This window comes from Vombatus ursinus, unplaced genomic scaffold, assembly GCF_900497805.2.
Source record: "Vombatus ursinus unplaced genomic scaffold, bare-nosed wombat genome assembly UNPS02014773.1, whole genome shotgun sequence".
In the NCBI taxonomy this organism is placed as follows: Eukaryota; Metazoa; Chordata; class Mammalia; order Diprotodontia; family Vombatidae; genus Vombatus; species Vombatus ursinus.
In genome coordinates this window covers 38,531,631-38,558,770 of record NW_020954551.1, presented here as the reverse complement: position 1 = coordinate 38,558,770, position 27,140 = coordinate 38,531,631, and the positions used below count along the sequence as shown (strand labels likewise).

The 27,140-nt window shown below is 43.1% G+C and overlaps 2 protein-coding genes across 3 annotated transcripts in view; both read left to right on the top strand.

Moving 5' to 3' along the window:
* CUNH3orf20 (chromosome unknown C3orf20 homolog) overlaps positions 1-19,692 on the top strand; it is a 244,987-nt gene extending 225,295 nt beyond the window's left edge. Inside the window, exon 16 of the mRNA XM_027863803.1 lies at positions 19,566-19,692. Coding sequence (XP_027719604.1) covers positions 19,566-19,692 — 127 coding nt within the window. The remainder of the gene's footprint in view (positions 1-19,565) is intronic.
* Positions 19,693-20,279: 587 nt separating this feature from the next.
* FGD5 (FYVE, RhoGEF and PH domain containing 5) overlaps positions 20,280-27,140 on the top strand; it is a 186,629-nt gene continuing 179,768 nt past the window's right edge. For both annotated transcript variants that reach the window (XM_027863997.1, XM_027863996.1), the window contains exon 1: positions 20,280-20,598. In XM_027863997.1, the coding sequence (XP_027719798.1) occupies positions 20,586-20,598 (13 nt within the window). In that variant the 5' untranslated portion in view covers positions 20,280-20,585. The remainder of the gene's footprint in view (positions 20,599-27,140) is intronic.

The window sequence follows — 27,140 nt, the reverse complement described above, 5'->3', positions numbered from 1 at the left end:
AAATATTTTACAAAATACAACAAAACGTATGTAACATTTTAAATAGTATTTTATTTTTTCCCCAATTACATGTAAAAAAAAAACCTTAACATCCTTTTTTTTATTTTGAGTTCCAAATTTTCTCCCTTCTTTCCCCCCTCCATGAGACAATAAGCAATCTGATATAGGGATAACATTGCTTTTTAAAATTGAGTACTATATGGCCAGCAGGGATTCTTATATACAGATGATTAGCCCAGTTTCTCTTTGTTTGATATCCACTGGGCTACAGTATTGCCAGGATAAGAAATTCAAATCCCTGCTTCCTAGAATCCCTGGTTTGCCTCATAGCTCACTTCCAATACTTGTACCTACTTGAGACCTTCAAGGCTGTGCTGATAAATATTTAACAACTGGATCTCCAGGAAAAAAAAGTTATTAACATATCTCCATCACTTTCTTAAGTCTAGACAATAAAAAAAAACACACTAAATAAAGCTCTGATGGTTACTGAATTCTGAGGAGTAAATGATCACACTGAATATTTAACAATCTGTGCCTCAGAGTCATTTGGAACCAGTTTGAGCTGACCCCAGCACACCTTTGCCTTTCACCCAGCTGTTAGTACCTCCTCTCAATACTGTGGATATGTTTTGTCTTTATTTTCCTTTATATATGCTATTTCTCTTCAAACAGAGTGTAAGCTCTTTGAGGGCAGGAACTGGTTTGATTTTTGTCTCCCTATCCCTAGTATCTGGCATAATGCCTGGTACATTGCATATATTCACTGAATGCTTGTTCATTGATTGAGTGATTAATGCTGCAATTTCTAGCTAGGTCCCAAGACTGGCCTTACAATGCTTCCTATCTAAGGGTTAATGGAGGCCTCTTTGTCCCATGGTTGCCTGGGGGACAGTTCCTGTACTTCAGGAAGCAGGGAGAGCAGTTTCCTGTTTTGAAGAAGGCTTAAGGACTGTTTTCCTCCAATCAGCCCAAAGATGTAGGATCAGGAAATGTTGGGCCTGGCTGCTCAGCCTCTGTCCCTTGTTACTATTGTCATGAGGGGGAGGGGGAGCAGATCCCCTCATCCCAATCTCCCCAAACCAAACCAGGGCACTCGTAGGAGAGCTGACTGTGGAAAAGGGGCCTGGAGAAAGAGTTAGACTGTACTATAGGGTAAATAAAGGGGATGGGGCTTGGGAAAGGGGCGGGAGACAGGAGGAAGTGGGTGGTCAGCTTCCTTCACTTACAAACCTTGGGGAGATAAAAACTCCACCAGTGCTCTCAGAATTCTCTCCCAATCCCCTCCCCCACCCCACAACAAAACAGCAGCCACCAAGGGCTCCCCACTATCTATAGGATAAATTCCAGAACCCTTGGTCTACCCGCAACAATCTTGGGCCAGCCTGCTCCTCCGACCTGCTTGACCACTCCTCCCCTCCACATATGACCACCTTCCTCCCTCCCATGCCTTCATAGGCACATGGACTTTTTCATTGTTCCCAAAATATGCCTTATGCTTTCCAGCCTATATGCCTTTGCTTTAATCTATACATGGAATATAGATACTCTATAAAGATTTGTTGATTGGTTATATCTGGTTACTTCTCCTATGGGTATAGGGAAGGGGAAATGGATAATTAAATCAAAGATCCCAAATCCGTGTGGAAAGGGACCTTAGTAACCACCTAATTCAATTTGTACCTGACAAAGAATCCCCTTTACAGTATTTCTAACAAGTGGTCACCTAGCCTCTGCTTAAAGACCCCCCATGAATGGGAGCCCACTACCCCCTGCCCTAGCTCATTCCACTTTTGGATGACTCTGCATGAGGGTTCCTTAACCTTTTCTATGTCATGGACCCCTGTGGTAGTCTGGGGAAGTCCTATGGACTCCCTTCTCAGAATAATGTTGTCAAATGCAAAAAAATAAAGTATTGCAAAGGAAAACCCCTAAATTGAAATAAAGATCAAAATATTAAAAGCTCCAAGTTCAAGACACCTCTAGAATTTAACCACAGGTTATGGATGCCAGATTAAGAACTCCTGCTCTAAATGTTAGGAAGCTGGAAATTTTCTTTCCATGAAGCTTAAATCTACTTGCCTGTAACTTTTATCTACTGTTCCTACTTCGGCCCTCTAGGACCAAGCGGAATAAGTCTGACACTCTTTCCACGTGACAGCCTTTCAAAAACTTGACAATTATTATGTCACCACCAAGTCTTTCTATTAGGTTAAATACCCCTATTTACTTCAATTTGCCCTTGAGTGGTCCTTTCAGTGTTCTCACCACCAGTCAGTCACCCTCTTCTGGACAAGCTCCAGCCTGTCTATGAAATCTACACAACCCCAAAAAAGCTTATTTCAGGCAGCAATGCCATTCAGTCAATAGATCTGGTTACTGTGAGAATTTCCATGAACATAACAATGGAAGGAGTCACATCTCCCTCATATGTACCTTCCTCTCCACCTCCACAGCTGCCATCATCCCCTCATTATGGATAACTTTGGATCTTGGAGGGACCTCAGACATCATCTAATTCAATCTTTCATTTTACAAAATGGGAAATTGAGGCAACAAGAGCTGAAGTGACTTGCCCAAGGTCACCCAGGTAGCTGGCAGCAGAGCACAGATTTGAACTTGGATCTTCTCACCCCAAAACCATCCCTCTTTCCATTGCACCAGACGGCTTATTGCAATAGATTTCTACCTGGTCTCCCTGATTATAGATTCTGGCCCCCTACAAAAGCAATAACAATAAAAACAGATGACACTAACATAGTGCTTGCAAAGTTTGCAAAGTTCTTTACCTGCATGATCTCATTTGAGACTCATAACAGCCCTGGGAGGTAGATACTACCTTATTTTCCTGCTAAGGAAGATAAGCTAAGGCTCAGAAAGTCAAATGATTTGCTCCGAGTCTGGCAGCTCATCTCTATTAGTAATGGCCAAACCTAGCTCTCTGCTGTTTCTGAGTTCAGCTTTATTACTGTCCTACTCTGGACATGTTTTCAGATTAGTCATCCAAAAATATACGTAAAATATCACCCTCATCGCTAGTCTAGGCCTGCAATGTTTTCCCTCCCCCTTTTTATCTGTTGCAGTCATATGCATCCTTTATGACTCAATTCCAAAACTACCTCTTTCTTGGAATCTGCCCTGATGCCGTCCAATTGGCAACACTCTCACTAAGTTCTTGTACATCTTTATGCTTTGCACCAACCTAATGCATTTATCATATGATGTCATGGTCCTGTGTTGGCTGGTCTAGTCTCTCCCCAAAACGGAAGCCTTGGGAGGGACACACCAATGAGAAAAGGGGTCTGGCATGGCAGAGGGATGCTCCCCAATGAGAAGACCAGGGGTGCAGAGGGAAAGGACATTTCAGTCTACTCCTCTGTGGCTCTACTGGTCATCCTTGTAATTCTCCAAACCAAAATATCCCTTCCAGAATCTGATCCCCAAGTGTGATGTCTCTTCCTACTAAAATGTAAGCTCCTTGAGGGTAAGGACTGTGCCCCAGCGCTTTCAATGATATTTGGAAGGATTTAATAAGTGCTTTTTCATTCATTCATTCATTTGTTCATCCATGCATTCTTTCGACATTGCCCATAGGGGTCCAAACTCATCAAGCTGGGCTTTCCATAACCTTGCCCCATTCTACTTTTCTAGCCTTAATTAGCTCTTCTCTTTTACAAAAACCCATCATTCCCCAAACACACCCTCCATTCCTTCAATCACATGCTTGCTCCTGCCTGGACTATCCCCCTTCCCCTCTACACACTATTAATTCCCAGTCTTTTTTTTTTCCCACCAAAATCCAACTCCAGTCTCACCTCTCTGAAGTCTTCCCCAATCATCCCAGTACAAAGGGATGTCTCCTCTGAGACTTTACTCCTATACCATTCATTGGGCTTGAATTGTACATAACTGTAAACCATTCCAGGAAAAGAGATGCCAACTGGAAAGAACCTCTAAAATGATCCAGTCCCATCCCCCTCCTTCTATAGTGGAGGAAACTAAAGCCCTAGGAAGTTAAGTGACTTAGAGATGGGATTTATCTTTTTATTTACTTGTCCTTTCATTCTAGCTAGATTGTAAGCTCCCTGAGGGGAGGAGTCAAGCCTTATACCTTTCTAACTCTCAAAATGCCAAATTGGCCTGTACCACAGTCATTGTTCAGTAATTGCTTGCAAATTATACTGATTATAAACAGGGAAAGAAGGGGAAAGTGAACAAGTATCTATTAAGTACTTATTTTGTGCCAGACAATGTGCTAAGTGCTTTACAGATCCTCACAACAACCTGGTGAGATAGGGGTTATTATGATCCCCATTTTACAGTTGAAGAAACTGAGGTAGAGACTGATTAAGTATACCAGGCTGCTTCCCCGTGGTCTCAAAGAAAAGTCAATTATTAACTCCCTAGTTCTGCCATTAATACACTATTTGACCTTGGGCAAATCAGTTTCACCTCTCAGAGCCTGTGTGTTTTCCCCTCATGTTGGATTCAACATGGGCCAGGTTTAAGGTCTCTTCATGCTCAGCATTCCATGATATGGAAAGTTTATACTGTCAGAAGTCCTTGGTTCAAATCCTGGTTCTGCTCATTCCTCCTTGTGTAACCGGTGGCAAATCACCCTCTCCTCCCTTCCAATCTGGGCCTCAGTTTCTTCATCTGTAAAATTAGGTATGAGACTCCATCATCTCCAAGGTCTCTCCTGGCTCTAGACCGTATGACCTTACCTTGTGACCTTCACTTTCTTTGCTCTTTAGCATGTTAGGCAACTCTCCATTCCTATCTGAATAGAGCTTCTTTTGTACTTATGCATTCCCAGACATGGTAAAGGACCCATTGAGGACTCAAGGATGTTGAAAAGGTTGACTTTGCTGGATGATGCAATTCATAGCCCAGAGGACACTGGGCTGATTCTACTCAGGGGGTGGCACTGAGCCAAGAAGTAAACTCTATTATTTTCCTGGGAAAGATAAGCCCCTGATCATGGATAAGACCAATGCAATAACTCAGGCGATGTCCCATGTTAAATAAGCCCCAGTTTAATGGACCAAAGATCAGACCCTGAGCAGGGGAGCTGATGGACTGAGTTATCTTAGGAGCAAGAAATTTCCAGTTTGGGGTAAAAACACTGAATCTTCAATGATAAATAGGGCAGGCTGTAGTTTGTGCCTTCTGGCTTCTTCTCGAACAGCCCAGAACTTGAGGAAAGAGAAATGAGATTCATATTTCAGATCCTGGAGGGGAAATGGAGAAATAAATGTACTTTCCTTCATCATTGGAAAGTTGAGGTATTAAGGGTTTTGAATTTTGCTTATGCTTTTAGATATGGTGGATGTGTTCCTTGATTTTACACAATTGTTCTTTTAATGTGTTCAAAGGGAAGGCTCACTGAGAGGTAGGGCTCACTTAGGGAGAAGTATATCTAGAAGTGACTTTGAATTTTAGAAAACTTTTTTAAGACTTCAGAATTCAATTTCAAATGGAAACTAGAGGAATCCAAGATAAGGATATAATGGAAACACTACTGGATCTTTCCAAGAGACCTGGGTTCAAATCCTGCTTTTTCCACTAATTTTCTTCTTCTTTTAAAAAATTATTGCTGATGCTTTTTATTTGTTATTGATGCTTACGTGTTATTGGTGCTCACAACAATCCTGTATGGTAGGTGCTGTTATTATCCCGATTTTACAGATGAGGAAAATGAGGCTGAGCTGAAAGCAGTTACATGACTTGTTTACACTGCTAGAATGTATCTGAAGTAGGATTTGATTTCAGGTCTCCTTGACTCCAGGTCTAATTCTCTATCAGTTATACCACCTTGCTGCCATCTTTTTGAGGGAGGCAGTCTGATGGATAGCGATCCATCCTTGAAGCCTGAAAATCTTTGCTTCAAGTCCTGCCTCTGACATATTGGCTATGGGACCATAGGTAGTCATATCAACTTTCTGGATCTGTTTCCTCATCTTTAAAATGGGAGAAGGGGAAAGATCCAATCATCTCCAAGATCCCTTTTATCTCCAAATCTATGATCCTAAATTGCAGGAAAAGTGTCAACCTGTATTGATAGTAAAAGTTCCCACACTCAGGAATTCTCTATACCTATGAAATTACAGATGCACTCCCTATTTCTTTTGGTTTTTACATCGCATTTCCTGATACACTCCAACTCCCACTGAACTGTCATTTGTTACAATATAAAAATAGTTAAACCAAAGTGACCAACAAAATGGCCATTTCAGACAGCATATACAACATGTTGTAGCCCTAGGCTCCCACCTTTGTGCCAAGAGGAGGTCACAGTGTATTCCATCATTTGTTCTCCAGGACCAAGATTGGTCATTGCAATTAATCTGAACTGGTCGCCTTTTAAAGCTCTTTCATTTGCATGATTGTCATTATCACTTACATTGTTCTCCTGCTTATTCACTCTAGTCAATCAGTACAAACTAGTCTTCTCATGTTTCTCTGAACTCCCCCATTTACCATTTCTTATGGTGAAATAATCTTCAATTACATTCATAAACCACAATTTGTTCAGCCATTCCTTGGTTAATGAGCACATGCTTTGTTTCCAGCTTTCTTTTTTTTTTTGGTTAGGCAATGGGGTTAAGTGACTTGCCCAGGGTCACACAGCTAGTAAGTGTTATGTGTCTGAGGCTGGATTTGAACTCAGGTCCTCCTGAATCCAGGACCACTGTTTCCAGCTTTTTGCTACTATAAAAAGATCTGTTATTAGTATTTTGGTATATATGGGATCCTTTTTTTCTGTTTTTGACTTCTTTTAAGTATATCCCTAGTATTGGGATCACTGGGTCACTATATAATTCCAGAATGACTTGACCAATTCATAAAGTGCCTTTCTTCCCATGGAATGAGTGTTCATGTCTTATTATGATATACATCCACTCCAACACCAACTATTTCTGTAACTTATCATCTTTGCCAATTTGATGGATATGATGTGAGACCTCAAAGTAATTTAAATTAATGTCTCACTCATAATTTGGAGCATTTTTCATATGATTATTGATAAGTTACCTTTCTTCTTTTTAAAAGCATTTGTTCATATTTTATGACCACTAATTCATTGAGGCAGTCATATATTTATGTATGTATATATACATACATATTATAACCCTATATATGTATATGTATATGCATATGTGTATCTATATGTATCTATATTAACTATCAGACTTTTATCAGAGATATTTTGGTATAAAGATTTTTTCCCACTTGACAGTTTCTCTTTTTATTTAAGCTGCATTAATTTTGTTAGGGACAAAGCTTTTTAATTTTATGCAATTAAAATCATCTATTTTAACTTTTATAGTCAATTCTATCCCTTGTTTGGTTCAGAATTCTCTCCTGACAGTAGTTCTGAAAGGCACCTCCCCTTCCTTTCTAATTTTTAAAATGATGTTGACCTTTTACATTTAAGTCAAATATCCCTGTATTTATAGCTTACTGTGGTACAGTATATGATATAAAATGCTGATTTTTCTGCCACATGCTTTCTAGTTTTCACAGAACCTCTAGTTTGTGTTCTTGGTTTTGTGAAACATCAAGCACCTGGGTCATGTTTTTTTCCTGTTGTTGTTCAGTCATTTTCAGTCCTATCTGACTCTTCATGACCCCATTTGGGGCAAAAATACTGGAGTGGTTTGCCATTTCCTTCTCCAGCTCATTTTACTGATGAGAAAACTGAGGCAAACAGGGTTAAGTGACTTGCCCAGGATCAGCTAGTAAGTGACTGAGCAGGATTTGAATTCAGGTCTTCCTGACTCCAGGCCCCACACTCTACCCACTGTGCCACCTAACTGGGTCATGCATACAACTTTCTATGTGACCCAGGTCAAATCATTTCATGTTTCTAAGCCTCAGTTTCTTCACATGTTAAAAAAAAAAAGGATGTTGGACTAGATACTTTCAAAGGTACCTTCCAGCTCTAATATGCCATGATTAAAAATCAAAAGAAGTAAGCAGTCAGAATGAACATTTCGGGGACTCCAGGCCCGGGAGTACTTTAGAGTTCCAAAGACATCAGACTTTTTGAAATGCTCACATAGGCAGGATTTTTTTTTTTTTAAGGATATGGCCACATACATTTGTCTTCTACTCTGGTACTTGCTCAACAATTCATTTGTGCCTAGAGGGCAAGCAGGAAGAAAAATAGACAAATTTCAGCAGTTTTTATAGGCTACTTATTTGCATTTTGCTGCAAAGCTCTTGAAGCTGCTCATTGTTTTGTGTAGAGGTAATTATACCCCAGATTGTCTTTCAGAATGACAATAAAAAAAATTGTAAGTCATTTGCTTACTGTGAGCATTCCGAATTCTGAAGACAGAGGAGGGGAGAGGAAGGGGAATTCCATGGGGGTTTCTGAGAATGGTATCCTAATAGCCCAATTAAGGGGAACCTCCAATTTCAGAGCTCAACTAGCAAAGAATAGAGTCAAGGATAAACTTTGCATGTCATCAGGATCTCTATCTGTCAAGTTGAGAGACAGTGTAGTGAGAAATTTTCCCAAAGAAATTTAAGGCATTAAGGAGACCTGAATCTTAGCCCCAAGCTCTGCCATTCACTCACTATGTAACCTTCAACAAGGCCCTGCTCTGGGCCTCAGTTTCCTCATCTGTAGTATGGGGGGGGGCATAGGACTAGATACCTTCTAAATCTCCTCCATCTCTGATATTCTATGTTCCTTTCAGTTTTAACAGTCTATGTTCTAAGGTCCCTTCCAATTGTGACATTCTGGGAATCTACGAAAAAAATTGATTTGTTGATTTCCAACTGACCTGAGTCCCTCTGGTAAAGGCTTTCCAATCATTCATAGAAATGGTAATGTACACTATGGTTGCTTCTAAAGTTCATGACTTTGAGCAGTTTTAAAGATGTATTCTTGAAACGAGGCCAAGAACCAAGGGAGGGCTTAGGGAAGAAGCAGAGCATCGTCAGTGGCAAAGTCTAGGGTTCCCCCAAAATCAAAACTTTGAAGATGTTATGGAGAAACTGAATACACCCACTTGGATCATCATGGCTTCCTACAGCCTCTATTACATTTCCATATGGGTTGAAAACAGAGCAAAAGTTATTTTTTGCATCTTTAGCCAGCCCTCCAGTAGATATCCCAGTGCCCTATCTCTCTAAAGTGGAGTTTGTGGGTACTCGGCCTGAGCTCTTTGTTGGAAACTTACCTATACAGGTAGTAGTGCCCCTTCCCTATTCCCATCCCCTTGTATTTACTTACCCATGACCATCTAGTAACTAACCCTGACCTCTAACTCCATCCACAAACTGAACTTTGAGCCAAGCCATCAGCTGATGACTATCTCCAGCTACAAAAATAGCCCATTTCCCTGCCATAGACCAACCACTAATCCTAATCACAAATTGACTCCCTAATCCTAGCCACTGATAGTTTGGAACAGTGGAAAGCAGATTGGATTTGAAGTCAGAGTTTCTTGATTTGAATCCTAGTTCTGCCACTTGCCAGCAGAACTTGACCTTGGGTAAATCACTTTAGGTTTCTGAGCCTCAGTTTCCCCATCTGTCAAATGGAAGGATTGGACTAGAAAACTTCCAAGGTTCCTTCCAGTTCGAAATCTATGCTCCTTAACCCCAGCAGCGGATTGACCTTTACCCAACAACCAGCGTTTCCATGGCTTTGCTTTTTACCACTATGCCTACCATGAAGACTCTTTAAATGATAATTCTGAGATTTAATGTTAATTTTTCTGTTGCTCATGATTGTCACATCTACATTTCTAGTGCCAACATTTCACCTGTGCCCCAGTCGGGAGCTTGACGTCACTTCAAGCCCAACAGATCTAAAACCAAACTCACCCTCTTCCCTTTGAAATTAACTCCCTTCCCAATTTTTCCATTTCTGTTGGTACCATCACCAGTCTCCCATACTTTCAGGTCCCAAACCTCCAGTGTGGACCTTGTGACCAAGCCTTGCTCATCTTAGTTGCTCTCCCTACCTCATATGGCGCCCTGCTTAAGTCCATCCTCCATATTGCTGTCAAATTGGTCTTTCTAATGTGCAAGTCTGACCATGTCACTTCCTTACTCAACTCCAACAGCTCCTTATTTCCTCAAAGTTCAAATATAAAATTCCGTTTGGCTTCTAAGTCCTTCATAACCTGGCCCTTTCCTACCTTTTCAGTTTTCTTTTACCTTACTCACCCGAATTCCATCCTCTGCAATGCAGTGACACTTGGCCTCTTTGTATTTCTCAAATACAACACTCCATTCCCCAATTCCAGATATTTTTCATGGTTCCCTCCTCAACACCTCCTGGCTTCTCTGGCTTCCTTCAAGTCTCACCTTATTCAAGAAGCCTTCCCCTATCTCCCTTAATGCTACTGCCTTCCCTCTGAAATTATCTCTCATTTACTCTTTATATATCTTGTTTGTAGATAGTTCCTTGCGTATTGTTTCCCCGATGTGAGTCCCTTGAAAGCAAGGACAATTTTTTTTTGCCTTTTTCCGAACCCCCAGTGTTTAGCACATAGTAGATACTTAGTAGGTGCTTCTTTACCTGACCTAACTTGAACTATCTCCAATCTATAATTCCATATCTCAGTTCTCTCCTTGACCATTGGAATGAGTCACCTTTCACCCTCTTGAACTACAGTAACCAACTCCTAACTGGCTTTCCTCCTTCTTTTCCTTCTTTCCTTTCTCTTTTTCTTCTTCCTCTTCTCTTCTTCCTCTAATTCATCCTGAGCTCAGACTTCAGATAATTTATCCCTAAATCAACAATTTATCTTTTTTTTTTCTGCTTTCCTGCTCAAAATTTTACAGGTTTTTTCCCTTTAGTGCCACGTCTAAAATCCTGTACTTTGCTTGTAAGTAATCCAAGCTCATTCATTCTGGGTTTTAAGTGAGGCCCAGATAAGATAAAACATTTAAAGGTGCTTTGTTACTTTTACAATCACCATCATCCCCCTTCACATCAACAGCTACTCCAAAATAGGAAACTTTCATCCTCCATGGGCTGCTACATTCCCAGTCTCATAGACTGGTCATGCTTGTTCTGCTAGACAGGCAGAAGCATAATCACCGGACCTAAAAAGAGGAACACCTATGTTCTGATCCCACTTCTGATATGTATTAGCTGTGTGATCATGGCCAAGTCATGTCACCTAGACCATGACCTATCTATACCTATCTATAGATGGTTGTAAAGTGTTGTCTGAGACCCAAAGAGGTTAATGACTTGGCCATTATCATAGAGCCAGTAATGATGCCAGGAGCATCATTTGAACCTGGGTCTTTCTGATTCCAAGTCTGTTACTATATTCGTTACACTATGATGTCACTAGAACCTTGAGGGAAACAGGAAGAGTCATAGACACCATTCCTAATCTTGAGAAGCTTATAGTCTTACTATAGAGATAAAACTACCACACACAAAACCCCTAGAGGACCACACAGGATTGCTGGGGATTGAGTGGGAGATTGCTTGACAAAGAAAATGGAAGTGCTCCCCCAAGAAGGGAGAGACTAGAGGATATTAAGAGTAAAAGCTGTCATTTTAAGGTGACCCTAGGGGGAACTGTAACTAGGATAGGGTGACTAAAGCTTTGCCACAATATGGAGAAATTTAGAAGGTGCTGACAGTCCCAGCTTAGGGCATGATCCTTGCCATAATTGTCCCTGCCCCTATGGCAGGGGTGACAGCTTCATCCTACAGATACTCTTTCCCCTTTATCAGCTCAGAAACCTAATGGTGTCCCAGAGTGTGCTCAATCCCCAAGAGGCTACATGCCTGGTGAGCCTAGCCTCCTTCCACCATCCTCACTACCGCTTCCCAGAAGTAAAAATTGTTACTTATGGCTCTGGTTGAAAGGCATACCAAGGCAATGTGTTTTTTGTGGTTCAGTCATTCAGTTGTGTCCAACTCTTCTTGACCTAATTTGGGGTTTTCTTGGCAAAGATACTGGAATTATTTGCCATTTCCTTCTCCAGCTCATTTTACAGATGAGGAAACTGAGACAAATAGAGTTAAGTGACTTGCCCAAAGTCACACAGCTAGTAAATGTTTAAGATTAGACTTGAACTCAGGTGCTTGTGACTCCAGCCGTGCACTCTATCCACTGTGCCACCTAGCTACCTTTAAGGCAACATACTTCTGAGCAAGCAGATGAAGACTCTGACCACTGTACCAGTACCATAGACCCTAAGGATGTATACTCACAGCTGGATGATCAGTGAGGCGTACATATTTTACAATTAATTATACATAGGTCCTGAGCTTCAAGAAAGACTTCAACAACCTGATGGCAAGCTCCGTGGCATCCCTCTCTCTTGACAATTATTTTCATCCTCAGTTTTGAAGGCATTGCAGAACCTTTTGGAATAAGGGAAAGGAAGGGAGAGAAAGGGAAGAGAAGAAAGGAATGGAAGAAAAGGGAAGGGAAGGAAAGGAAAGGAAGGGCAGTGAAGGAGAGGAAGGGAAAGGAAAAGGAAGAAAGAGAAGGGAAGGAATGGAAGGGAAGTGAAGAAAGAAAAGGAAAAAAAGGGAAGGAGAAGATGATGAATAGAAAGAATATCGGGCTGGTAATTCTAGGCTTGGGTTCTTTCTTTGGCGCTGCCACTTTTTCACTGTGGTATTTCACACAAGTGTCTTAACTTCTCTGGGCCTCACCTTTCTCATTTTTAAAAAGGAAGTATAGACCTAGACAGTCTCCAGGGTCCATTCCTGCTTTGTGATTTTGGAGTATATCAGGAGTATATCGTAGACTAGCTCTGTCTGGTGGAGAACTTTAAAGGGAAAGGTCAAAAGCTTATATATTTATTTTGTAGTGTTCTAATGCATTAATAGGTAATATTGAGTATGAGGATTATCTTTGTTAGTGTTATTCAATCCCCATTGGACTATAAACTCCATGAAGGCAGGGACCATGCCTCTTATACAAACTTTATATCTCTACAAGTGCCAAGCACAGTGCTCTGCATATAGTAGGTACACATTAAATTTTTGTTGACTCCTAAATGAAATCATCCACAAAATCCAATAATTTAATAACATTTTAATAATGGTGATGAGGATGAGTATGAAGGTAGCCATAATAATGATAGCTCACATTTCTATAGTGCTTTAAGGTTTATAAAACACTTGATAGAGTCCTACTAAACGCGAAGTACTGTGCTTTGAAGACAGTGAAAGAGCTACACAGATTTCCATAGTGGTACAATGGAGAGGTCTCTGGATTTGGATATAAAGATTGTTCAGTCATTTTCAGTTGTGTCTGACTCTTCTTGACCCCATTTGAGGTTTTCTTGGCAGAGATACTAGAGTGATTTGCCATTTCCTTCTCTAGCTCATTTTATGGAAGAGGAAACTAAGGTAAACAGGGTTAAGTGACTTGCCCTGTGTCACATAATTAAGAAGTGTCTGAGATCAGATTTGAACTCAGGAATATGAGTCTTCCCAACTCCAGGCCCAGCACTCTATCCACTGTGCCAAACCCTGACCCTGCAACTAACCACCTATGTAACTTTGGGCAAACCTGACTTCTAAAATTCCTTCCAGATCTAAATCTAAGTTCCTTTGATCCTAAAAAAAAAAGACTTAGAGGAAAGCTTACAGCATGTTGGATAGATTATCTGTAGGGGGGTTCTGGAAGGACATGGGCAAGAATAGCAAAAAATGAGAGGCATGGCCAGCTTTCAATCTGAGTTTCAATGGAGAGGGTGTAGCTATGTGGCTATTATCTGAAAGGATCAATCTTCTCAAATACAAGAAATTGAATTAATTAAATCATGGTCATGATAGAAAATCACCAGAGGACATTCTGGGGCAGTGACATAGTTAAGTCAGAGGGACCATGTGTCACATACTTAATGGAAATCAATATGGGAAAAGCCTTTGAAAATAGAGGAGGCAGTGCACTGGTGGCTGAAGTAATAGGTTAGATGGTAGGAGACCAGCTTCCTAGATCTGACTCAGTTGCTAATTCAATGTGCTTTAACTGATAACCCAGTTTCTCCATCATTAAGGATCAAGAAACGAACCAGAAATTGGAACTTTCAAATCCAGGGACTTGACTCTCAAGGTTCTAGCCAGAATAAACTCCACTGATTTGCTGAATGCTAATCAAACCAATTTTTTTCTCCCAAAAACCCTCAAAACTGCTTGACTCAAAATCGAACCTGTATTGTTGAGAGTTCTTGTTGCTGTTGTTTAATATTCAACCTGAGAGGAGCTCAAACATTACACATCTCTGAAATGAGTCTGTTTGGAACCAGCAGGTTTAAATCCTCAAGTAGAATGTTTTCTGTGTACCTCGGAAGTATTACTTGCTCCTACCCGCTCCCCACCAAAATAGACTCCATGGATGCCTGCTGTATCCTCAGGTCGTCTTTACAGAAGTTGGGTCCAGCCCTGAATTTGCTATAAAACTAACAAGTATATTCTTAACTACAGCTCATCTTGATTTCTCTTTTTTTTTAAAGGGAGAAAATTAAACTCTTTCCTTGTAAAGCCAAAAGAGCTACTGTATCAAATTATAGGAAAGACTTTCAGATTTTACAAGACACAACATGGTATGGTGGAAAGAACAGGAGAATGGAAGGCAGGAAACATGGGTACCAGGCCTAACTGAGCCATTGACAAGTTTTGTGACTCTGGGAAACTCATTTCCCCTCTCTTGGCCTCAGTTTCTTTAAATGTCAAGTGAGAACAATAGGCCCTATCCTGTCTGCCTCACAGAATGGTTGTAAGAGTCAATCAACCAATCAACAAATATTTATCAAGCACCTACTATGTGCTAGTCACTGTTGTAGGCACTGAGGCTTCAAAGAATGAAAGTCTTTACCTAAAAACTCCCAACATGTTCACATTCTAAAGGGAGAAATAATAAACACATGTAAAATATATATAGCACAATTATAAAGCAAATCAATATATAAACACAAAGCAGTTCTATACCAGGTAGTTTGGGAAGGAGGATGCTGATATTTGGGGCGGGGGGGATCAAGAAAGATTTCATGCAGAAGGTGGGGTCTGACCTGCATCTTAAAGAAACAGAGGTGACCCAATGAGGTGGCAGTAGGGAGGAGTGTGTTCCAGGTATGTGGGACAGCCAGTGTGAAAACAGAGAGACCGGAGATGGAGTGTCCTGTGTGAGAAATAGAGAGAAGGCCAGTTGGCTGGATCACTGAGTGTGAGAGAGGAAGGATGTCCAACAAAACTGGAAACATAGATTGGGGCCAGGTTATAAAGAGCTTTAAAAATTAAATGGAGGAATTTCTATTTTAGTCAAATGGCATCTATACAGATGTAATTGATGACAAATCAACTCAACATTTAAGCAATATGGAGTACAGGATGCCATGCTAAGTGCTGGATAGTAACTGACACTTTGCCAGTGCTTGGAGGCTTAAATACTTTCAACACACCAACCCTGTGAGGTAGGTAATACAAGTATTATGGTTCTCATTTTGCAGAGGAGGAAACTGAGGCTTCACAACTGGTTCGTCATCATATAGCTAGTAGAGAATGGAGCCAGTATTCAAGCTTTTTCCAGGCTATTGTGACACCTAATATTATTAAGCAAATATTGTCACATCAGCTTCAGATGTTAACAGTTTGCTCTCTCCCCTTCTCCTCCTCCCCCTCAATTCACCAAAGGGTGGTTTCCCAGTAGAGTGAGCCAAGGAACTGGAATTTTGGCTTCATGACTAGTCACTTTGCTCATTAATTTGGCTGCTCTTAAATGATTTGGATTTTAGTTTTTGTCCCACGCTCCCCTACCATCCCCACCATCATTGGTTTATGGGCTGATTTCAAATAGAATTCTATTTAGCATCAAAGACTCCATCTTACATCAGCTAAGAAGACTCTGGAATACGTTTCCAGAGGAGTCAGTTTTTCCCTCCCCCTGCATCTCTCCTGGACATATCTCACAGGGAGTGGTGATGATGTTGGTTATTAATGAAATAAAACTGACCCCAGCCTCTGTCATGACCTCTCCATGCTGAGTTAGCTTTTATTTTTTTGGTCCTCAGAATCCACCTGAAGAAAATAGAGCCTTAGTAAGAATCTTAGAATAGTAACCTTGTGGTTACATTGTAAGGAGGATGCACAATATATTGAATAGCATTCTGGACTTGCTAAGTACCATGATATAAAAGAAAGAAGACACCATCTGGGATCGGAGGATTTGAAACCAAATCCTGATTCTGCTATTTAGCACCTATGCAACCTTAGTTGGATCACTTTGCCTGCTTTTGACTCAGGTTCCTTATCTACAAAAGGAGGGGGTTGAATTAGATGGCCTCTAAAGTCCTTTCTAATTCTAAATAACAACAGCAACAACAATTTTAAAATAAAATGCAGTGCGGCTATCAGCAATTCCCCTGAGATGTGGAGGAAGAAGAAACATTTAAAGTTTATGTTATTTAATCCATACAAATAAGTCCAGCAATTACTCGGCTATGAACAAAATCCTGACTGCACAGGCTAAAGGCTGGACAGTGGAGTGGTTCCCATCTTTGCATCTTCCCGAGGACGCCCTTCCTTAGAAGGCCATATAAATAATGTGTTTTGAGGCACTCTGAGACCCTGCCAAAAAATATCTTCCCACCCAGGTCCCCTCAGGTTACCAAATTCTACTATTAGGGATTCATTTTAAGGTGGGACAAGCAAAATCTTTTCCTCATCTCCTTTTTTCAAGGGCACATTAATTCCCCTACGCTTTAACACAGATGTCTTTATCAGATCACGTTCTCCCCTGCCAGAAGAGAACTGGAGAAGTGCTTAATAAATGCTTGTTTGTTAACTTGAAGAAAATGATCTGAAAAGGAAGACAAACCCGCTGATTTCACTATTTTATGACTAGCTAGCCCTGGGACGACAGGCCTATTCCATGGAAAGACTAATATTTTCCATCCGTTTGTCCCTTAACATCCTAGCTATGAAATGTTCTTGTACAAAGAACATTTGAGTATGGGGAATGTTAATTTTCTTGATTCCATTTTGATTGCTTCTCCTCTTGGGTGGCACATTCAATTATGCTTCCCAATAGTCAAAATCAGAAGCAAGCAAGGGAGCCATGGCAGATAGATGACTTTGCCTCTGATTTACTCAGTAATCTTGGGCTTGTCATTTTTACTGGATGAATTGAGAGAAGCTTAGACCTGGAAGGAACTTTAGAGATGATCATATCTGCTACTACTACCATTATTACTTCATTTAACATTTGGGGAAACTGAGACCAGCAAAGGTAAACTCTGTGGTGAGTCATGTAATTCTGCTAAGAAAGGAGTCATCAATGTGTAGTGGAGAGAATTCTGAACTTGGAACCTCAAGATTTGGTTTGAAAACCAGCTAAGCCATTTCTTGCCCGTATGACCTTGGACAAATCATTTATTCTCTCTGGGGCTCAATTTCCTCATCTGTAAAATAAAGGAGTTGGACTAGACGGTCTCTGAGGCCCCTTCCAGCTCTAAATCTATGATCCTATGAAATTGGAGGAACACTGTCTCCTTTCTCTAACTTGACGTGAGGAAGAGAGAGAAGGGAGGAGCAAGATTAAAGCCAGGTCTCCCACATGGCAGCAAATCTGGTAGGAAGTGGAAAAACTCAGCAAAGTCATCTGGTTTCTTCATCTGACAGATGCTGAACACCTGAATGTATGGGAACATCTGGGGAGTGGGCTACATTTTTCAGTTTTGATCCAGACGTCTGGCATGGAGTAGACACAGTTAAAAGTTTGGGAAATGCTTTAGGTTCCTTGAAATATACCCATTTGGGATGTAGCCTTCATTTCACCATCCAGGTAAGGGAGAGGGGGACCACCATGCATAAATGAATTCACAGATAAGGCCAAACCCAAAAATTGCTGTAATTTTCTCTCTCATACACACACACACACACACACACACACACACACACACACACACACACATTCCAAATGCCTGATTTAGGAATCACCTCCTCCCTGGTACCCCTGCCTTTGCCTTCCCTCTGCTGGTAGTGCTAAAACACTTTCCTGAAAGCAGAACAAAGAAACAAAAACTGGCTGATCTACAAACTAAATATAGTCATACCTGGATTAATGAAGAGAGTGAGTTCTAAGCACATTTGCTATCAGGTACTTCTTTATCAGAGATAATAATAAGCTTACTAATAAAATAACAAGTCTATTGTTCTAAATAATTCTAAAGTAGAATAATAATTCATAGAGCACCTTACAAATATTATGTCATTGAGCTGAAATATATTAAACAAATATTTATTATTCCCATTTTAAAATGAAACTGACGAGCAGAGGAATGAAGTGACTTATCCAAGGTCACATAGCTAGTAAATAATGAGTCCATACATAAGTCCAGGTCTACCAGAACCAAATCCAAAACCCTTTCCACTAAGCTATGTTGCCTCTTTTAATAGGAGAGACAGCAATGTATGGAGGATATGAATTCCCTCCCCCTACAATACCCCAGTTAGAATCCTGATTATGTCCCCTTCGGGTGAGATCGGTTGTTTTCAGTGTCCTGATTGGCCAAAATGGCAGTCACTTACATTTCTGCTACAACAGAATTTGGGCAAGTAATTTTCTTTTTCTGAACCTCAGTTTCCTCCTCAGTAAAATGAGAGGGTGGGTGTGGACAGGATAGTAGTAAGGTCCCTTACTTCTCTGACATTTTATGACTAGGTTTATGAACACTGCCAGAGAGTGCAAGCCTTAGGGGACAGCAGGGACAACCCGCCAATAAACGAGAGACCGGAACTTGAAGTACCTCTTGTGTCTCCTCCTCCGTTGCCATCGACCAGACCCAGGACCAAGGAGAGAGACAGCTTGGTACGGTGGATGAGATTGGGCACTGGACTTGGAGCCTTAACTCCATTTCACCTGCTTATTAACTACGTGACCTTGGGCAAGTTACTTACCTCGCTGCCTCAGTTTCCTCATTTGTAAAATGGGGGGTGGGGGTGGATTCGTTAGCCTTTAAGGTTCTTGACAGCTCTAAATCTATGATCCTATGAGATGAGATAGGACCCCTCTGGCCTGAACAACTCTGTTTAAAGGAGTTCTATTCCCAGAGGATTTGTTGAGGGACTTGATTCTATCTTCCCTCCCCACTACAGCTTGCCTTTTTTTTTCTATACTGAAACAACCCCACACCCCCTTTCATTTCACCTCCATTCTTCACAGGTGGAGTTCTCCCTAATTAAGTCTAATACACAAAAATCCACACTCATAAAGTGGATACATTAGAGAGTGGTGATTTGCATTACAAAAGGAGCCTCTGTCTGGTTCCTTTAAGTACTTGGCTCCTCTGGTGTGTTAAGGGGGGTAGAGGGGGAGGGATTTGATTTATTTTTTTTAATCGATTTATTCCAAACTTTTCCACAACCCTATCTGTTGCGTAAAACAAGGTGCACCTATACATGGCAGGGGTCACAAAGAAACGACGCTCCGTGTGCCAGACGAGAGGAGCTCCAATTTGATTCCACGTCCGAAAGCTTGCGCCCAGACAGACCAGGTACACTTTGTACCCACCTAGCGAATACGCTTCTGTGTGGCTTCACATTGTCCCTGCCCGAGGTTTCACCGCCTCCTGCTGCTAGACCCTGAGTTTCTTGGAAAGCTGAGGTTGCTCTCAGCCGGTACGTACACTAACTTAGCCTTCCATCTCCCTCCCCAACGCAGCCCAAACTCCCCACACCACTGACACCTTCTGCCAGGAGGTAAATGCCATAAATCCCAAGACTATCTCTTTAAATATCCCATAGCCTGGAGGGCCCCAGACAGTATCCCTGTTCTGAGGGGAGCTTCCCAGGGATGGAGGATGGGGCCGGAGGGGCGGGGGTGGCTTAGAGAGCGGCCACTGTCCCTTTAAATCTCCGCTTGTTTGGCTGGTGTTCGCCCCCCTCGGTTTTCTCCACTGCCTTCAATCCCTGACTGAGCAAAAAAGGGCTTCCTCTTCAGGAAAGGAAAGGAAATGTCTAGGAGGGGGAGGAGGAGGGGGAGGAGGAGGAGGCGTTGGTGGAGGAGGAGGAGGAAAGCTCGGGCCACCAGAGCGCAGAGAGCACAGGGGGACCAGGGGAGCTGACCACGAGTCTGCGCTCGCCCTGCTCTGGGCTCTGGGAGGGTGGGAGGGGGGGAGGGGGGCAGAGCTAGGGGCCGGGCAGCAGCATCGGCGGCGGCGGCGGCGGCGGCAGGGGCAGCAGCAGCAACAGTAGCAGCAGCAGCGGGGTCCGAGCCGCGCCCCCCGCAGCCACTCAGCCCCAGCTGCGGCTGAGCCCCAGCCGACCTCCTCCAGACCGGACTGTTCCCTCGCTCAGCTTGGCCGCCGCAGGCGCTCCGGCGGCCCCGCCCCTGAAGCCCCCTACTCAACTTCTCCGAGCCCTCTCGCCCGGTCAGCGGCTTCGGGGGCTTCCTCCTTTGCCTTGCCCAGGCGGGGTCTGGAGAGGGTGGGGGTGAGTGCACGCGCGAGAAAGACCGAGAGGGAGGAAGAGCGCTTTTGAGAGGAGCCGAACCTTGGACTGCCAGGGCGGTGGGACCATGATCTGAGGCGGGGGACTGCAGCGAGCGCGGCGGAGAGTTGGCTCCGGTCTTTGGAAGATGAACAACGCAGGTAGGTGTGTCCGCGGGGCCCGGGAAAGGCGGCAGTGGGGGCGGGCGGGCGGAGGAGCGCAGCTGCCCAGCCCCAGACTCCAGGGGCTGCAACACCCTCAGATCCCGACCTTCCTGGAAATGGTTCAGGGTCCGGGAGTGTCCAGCCTCGAGATGTCTGTCCGTTCCAGCTGCGGCCTCTCGGGGCTAGGGGTTGGGGGGCTGGGAGCCTGACAGGCAGGGCCCTGCCCCTGCTGGGAGTGGGACCAGCGGGGCACTGCCCCTGCTAAGAGCGGGATCTCTCCATCGCACCCAGCCGCGAGGCAGGGCAGGGCGAGAAGGGGACGCGCTGGACCTGGGAACTTTTGTTTTCCCTGAGCCCCAGGGGCGAGACGGGAAGGTTGCAACTGACAGGCAGAGTGAGACATTTCTAGCCGTCGCGTCCCCCGTAATAGTAATAAAGAAAGAAACCAATCCTTCCCCACCCATCCTGGGCAGGGGCTCTCCGCGCTGAGCAACTGGTGTGCGCCCGGGGAACCAGCCGGGAAGTTAAAGAGCTTGGGCCGTGGACGCCGATGGAAGCCATGGGGTTAGGGCTGGCAGAGTTGCAAATCTCGTGGGAAGGGTCCTCTAGAAGTGGGTGTCTCGGGGCCCCTTCCCTCAGTTAGGGGTCCGCCTTCAGGCACTGAAGAGCTGGGACTACCCAGTCGGGCTGGTCCACAATTCATTCTGAGATTTGAGCTGGTGATTTCCTTATCTTTTCTCTTGGAGAGACCAGATTAGAGAAGAGATGGGAGACAGCTTATGAAAGAGCCTATGAATAGGGAGGTAGGGAACGAAACTTCCCTCCCCAATATTAATTAATCCAAGCCTTTATGGCTTCGTTTGTTGATTTCCCCTAGCTATATCTAGAAGCGAAGCGCGCGCACTCTAGATGCCATTTCGACCCGTGGTGGGAGAGGGGAGCTGCTCCTGCCTCTTCGAAGCCCACTGTCTCTCGGTTTCCGGAACCTGAGAGCCCGGACCCCCAGAGCCTCTCCCCTTCCGACCCTTTGAAGAGGATGACCAGAGAGCAAGCTGGCAGGCAGGCTGCGCCAGCAGTGCGGCTGCCGGACCTGCTCCACTCACTGGCCCTCTCCGACTCTGTGCCAGGGTCTCGCCCAGGGAGGCTAATTTGCATGTGCTTCTGCTGTTCACCCGGCTCCCTCCCGGAGGTCAGGGTGGGAAACGAGGTCTCTTTTCTCCCCACGTTGGTGCGAGTCTTTGGGAGTCCGTCCCTCAGCAGTACTGTACTTTCTTGTGAGTTTACCCACCAGAGTTCTGAGTTCACAACCACGAAGAATGCGATTAAAAAACAAACAGAAACAAAACAGCTCTCCACATCTCTCTGAACTGTCTATACACACATCCCACCCTCTCGTGGCACCTCTGGCTTGGGGCGCCTAGTCTATCTCCTCTCTTTCCTGCCTTCAAGCTGCAGAGAAACATCCCTTTAGGTTCCAGACAGCACCTTGCTGGGCCCTCCTCCCTCACATCCTCTATCCCTGCCCAGGGCTTCAGAACCAAGGGAGAACCCACTGAGACCTACTTCGGGGGTTTTGGTGGATCTGGGAGATGTTTCTCTCTCGTGCATCTTTTCACCTCATTTCTTTCAAACACAAATAGAATAGGAAATCCTCGAAGATATTAGGGATAAAGTCCCCAAAGGGCCAGGCCCCAATATGGTGGCAAACAGCCTCCATCAACTTCATTTACTCATACAAATGTGCTTGAAACACCTCTTCCCCATTTAAAAATTTTGCAAGATGCATTTTTCATGTACAAAAATAAAAGTGACCCCACTTGCACATCACTAAAGAAACAGGAAGCCACCATTTTGCCTGTCTTGGAACCCATATCCTGCTGCTTGCCTTTTTTTTTTTTTTTACCCTTTTAATGCAAAAAAAATCACATTGTCTGCTTTAGGAGCTAAGTGCAAGCTGGTGGCAAGGAGCAGTATTGAGTATGACAAAGGAAAAAAACTCCCTTGATTTAAGATTGAGAGTCAAAGGAAATGGGGGTGTTTTCAGCAAAGACACATATAGGCACAGACATTTGGGGGTTTCAGAGGGGCATTTTTGGGGTATGTTGTATTTGTAATTAGTGTGTGGATCCAGCCAACATTTCCTGGAAGGGGGGGAGGAGGGTGGGAAGAAGGCATGGCTATTAGCTCCATTGTACAGAGGAGTAGCCTAGTAGAGGGAGGTGTAACTGTAGTACCATGCATTGCATATAGGTAGTGAAGGCAGGAAGGATTTTGAACCCCAAGTCTTCCACCTTGGACCAAGGTCCCCACTACCTCCTCACCTCCTCCTTCTGAGCAACCCTACTGAAGCTTTAGTCATTTTTTTCCTATGCCCTAACTCTCTTTAAAACAATAGTGAGAAAAAAAATAAAACAATAGTGAGAGTTTTCAGCTTTCCAGAACTGCAGGGATAATGGGCCAGATGACATCTGCCTCTTTAAGGCCTTTCCTCCCTGCTCTGTGACCAACAGCAGCTTGTGCCTAAGCTACTGCCATGTTTAGGTTAGAGTCTAGCAGATACCACTTTATTGACTGGGCAGGGGCTGGAAGAGGGCAGCTGTCATGGAGGAGTGTTTTTATAATCATGCCAAGTGATTAGCCATTGATTGGACAGCAGAAATACACACTCTTTAGAGCTCACCCAAGAACAATGGACTGGGTGAATGGCAGCTTAATTATAGATCATTAGGTCATTGCCTAGGCATTTTAGGGGTGCTCAGTACTAAAAGTTAAATTAAAATTCAATTGAATGCTGATATCTGACCATCTGGGTGTGGGAGTTCAATGGGAACTGGCATTCATCACAATTAAAATGAACTCCAAGCCATAAAACTTGAACTTCACTGGAACTATTTGGGAGCTCACACTTGGGACTACGTTTTCTGAGAATCATAGTCCTCAAGTTTACAGACACCTTCCAGATGATCTAGTCCACATTTTTCATTTTACAGGTGGGCAAAGAGAGGCCCAGGGAAAAGAAGTGATTTGCTAAAGGACACCTCCTAATTGGAGGCCATGGGGAGATTAGAACCCAGTTTGAATCTCAGCTCAGTGCTCTTCTTAATTTGTACTGCTGATGGTTACTTGTACCTTCAAAAAGTTTGTCCTGCATCCATACTTACATAACCACAAGCATAATAGAAGAGGAAGAGCCATAGATTGTCTCTGTTTTCTCAAGAACCAGACAAGTAAGGTACAGGCTAATTCATCACAGTAGATTGGCCACTAAGTGATAAATTCCTTGACCATGGGAATCCATGAAACAGACAAATACAAAATGGACCTCAGTGTCGTGTGGCTGGCCACCTGCTGCTTCTGCAGTAATGGTGACAAAGTGGTTAAGGAGAAAGCAGAGGGTCCTAAGGATCACATGGTTTTTAGACCATCTATAAACATTAACTATGGATACCTGAGTTAGAACTAGTCATTCTTTTACTTGGAATTCTGCCAAGATAAGAGAGTGGGAGTAGGGCTAGTGGGACAGAAAACTGTAACAGGGGAAAGAATGTTGACCAACTCTAGTTATGACTCTGATTGACACTCTTTGTGTGATTGTCTTGTCCATTGACCAATAAGTGAACATAATCTGGAGACATAATGCCTGGCACATAGTAAACACTTAATGAATGCTCGTTTCCTTCTTTCCTTCCACAGAGTTAAGTGAAATCTGAAGAGATAGTTGGGGAAAGTAGTTAAGAAAATTTCTCTCATCAGAAACCAATCAGTAGAATTGCCATTTCCATCATTTTCATATAGGCAAGCATCACTTGGCATCTAAGTACTGATCTCTCCCCTGCCCACACTTAAACTGGCAAATTGGATAAACTCATAGAATGTCAGAGCAAGAGCCAAGATCATCTGCCTACTCCAATTGCCTCATTTTACAAAGATAGAAACTGAGACCCTAGGAAAGCTCAAAGACTCATAGATAAAGACCTGGAAGGGACCTTAGAAACTATTTAGTCCAGCCCCTTCTTTTTGAAAGATTAATAAAGGAGATCCAGAGAGGTTTATCAGCATTCCCAGAGGGCATATTCCAATTGGTTGTTGATCTGGGATTAGAAACCAGATCATTTGATTCCCTGACCAGGGAATCCATCCTACTTTCCACCCTACTGCACAATATTGACTTTTCCGGTGCCTAATAGTGGCAGGTCAAGGGAGCACAGTAGGTCAAAGGAATGATTTCTCTGGCTGTCAGAGAATGGATGTAAACACTGTAGTGAGAAGCAAGGGTTGACCCCGCATTTTTATAGCAAGGGCATGTTTTATGGTGAGAGATCTAGCCTTCTACCCACTTTTCTTCAGTTCAATGGCCAAAGGCAAGAGGAGAAAGGATCAGCTCATGCCTAGAAAAAGTAAAACCCAGTCTGGTTGTTGGATTAGATCCATTTTGCCTGTAGCATGCGAGAGTGGAAATAATATTGCTATCAGAATCAAGTTCAGTCAGATGGTTAGAGATCATGGATGTAACACTCTATGAATATTTTTTGATTCTGTCCCTTAATCCTAGCCATATGATAACATGTACTAGAAGGACAAGCAAGAAACTAGACCAAGTTAATCGTCATTGGTATCTGACTCCTCAGATATTATTTGTTATTGTTCAGACATGTCCAACTCTTTCTCACCCCATTCAAGGTTTTCTTGGCAAAGATACTGGAATATGTTGCCATTTCCTTCTCCAGCTCATTTTCCAGCTGAGGAAACTGAGGCAAGCAGGGTTAAGTGCTTTGCCTATGGTCGCACAGCTAGTAAGTGTCAGAGCCTGGATTTGAACTCATGAAAAGGAGTCTTCCTGACTCCAGGTTCATCCGCACTCAATCCACTGCTTCACGTAACTGCCTCTCTAAAATGATAACACCATCACTTAATATGACCCTCCATCTCCCACCTCTCTGCCTTTCCCCCTGATAAAAATGCTCTCCCTCCCCATCTCTGCCTTTTAGAACCTCTGGCTTCCCTCCAGACTCAGCTAAAACATTGACTTCTGTTGAAGGAAAGGCCTTCTACAGACCTGGCTGCTAGAGCAGCCCCTCTGAGCTTCCCTTCCTTTACTCTGTATGTATCAGGTAAAATGCTATTTATGTCTATGTCGTCTCTCCCATTTGAATGTAAGCTTCTTCAGGCAGGATCTGGTTCTGCTTTTTTCTTTGTATCTTGGGTGCTTAGCACAGTACTGGGTCCATAGTAAGAGCTTACTACATTCTTGTTATGGATTGATGGATCTGGGCAGGTGCTTTATCCCCCTGAGGTCAGGGACTGGTTCTTGTTTTAGACTTGTAGCCCCACAGTGGGACACTATGCCTGTCTTCATCATAGTTTATTATTCTAACACTCTACTGGATTTTTTTTTATCTAATCAGTATGGTCACTGCACCCCCCGCCCCAGCTGATGCAACTCACAAGGCTAGCAAATCTTTGTGACTCCACCCTTGCCTTGCCATAGAGGCCCCACAAGGCATGTTAGGTGTCCTCACCTTTATCTTATTATCTTGACGTGGTGTCTGCTGCTCCTTGAAGGTGAGGTGCTGTCTGGCTTTTGTCAATGTATCTCCAGTGCCTTGCATGTAATAGGCACTTAATAATAATTGATTGGTTGATTAATACCAAGAAGGACATAGGAGCCATTGTTTCTTCTTCTGGCAGCTTCAGGTACAGTGTGGATAGATAGGCTGCCAGGTCTGGAATCAGGAAGACTTGAGTTCAAATATGGCCTCAGACATTTACTAGCTTTTTGACCCTGGGCAAGTCACTTAACCTCTGCCTGCCTCAATTTCCTCATCTGTAAAATAGGGATAATAAGAGGACACATGAGATACTATTTTTTGAGGATCAAATGAGATAATATTTGCAAGTCACTTAGCATGATGCCTGGCACATAGTAAGCACTATATAAATGTTAGCTTATTATTATTATTATTATTATTATTATTATTTTTAGTTCTCACTATGTGTGTGACTGACCCATCTTTTTTTTTTCCTGGAAAATATTCATTTCTTGGTACTATCATTTACACCACTTCTGTATAATTTACTCCATGTCTGTCTGTTGTTTTGGGGGGCAATTCCAAACTTCAGTTGTTCTGAGAGTATGGTGACTGCAGCCATACATACAACATCACTGAAGGAACATATATTAGCGTTAAACTATGGCCCTTTGTCTCAGGGAGAAGCTTAGGATTGTTCAGAGAATTGGGCTCATAGTGAGCATTTGATAAATGTTATTAAATTGAGTGGAATTTAACCAGTTTCAGAGAAGAAGGAAGGTAGGTTCCAGGAAGAACTTCCTGAAATGGACGGCCCAGGGACATTATGGGAAATGTTTGGGGGAGGGGAGGTAGGATATGTTTGGGCCAGGCTGGCTCTGGTCCAGTCCAAGATGTAGGATCCTGCCATTGCCAGTATCCTCTACCCACATTCCCAGAGTCACAAGAGCATCAACTTTGTATGTTTACTCATTTATCCAGGAGGGAAGGCAGGCTTGAGAAAGAACCATG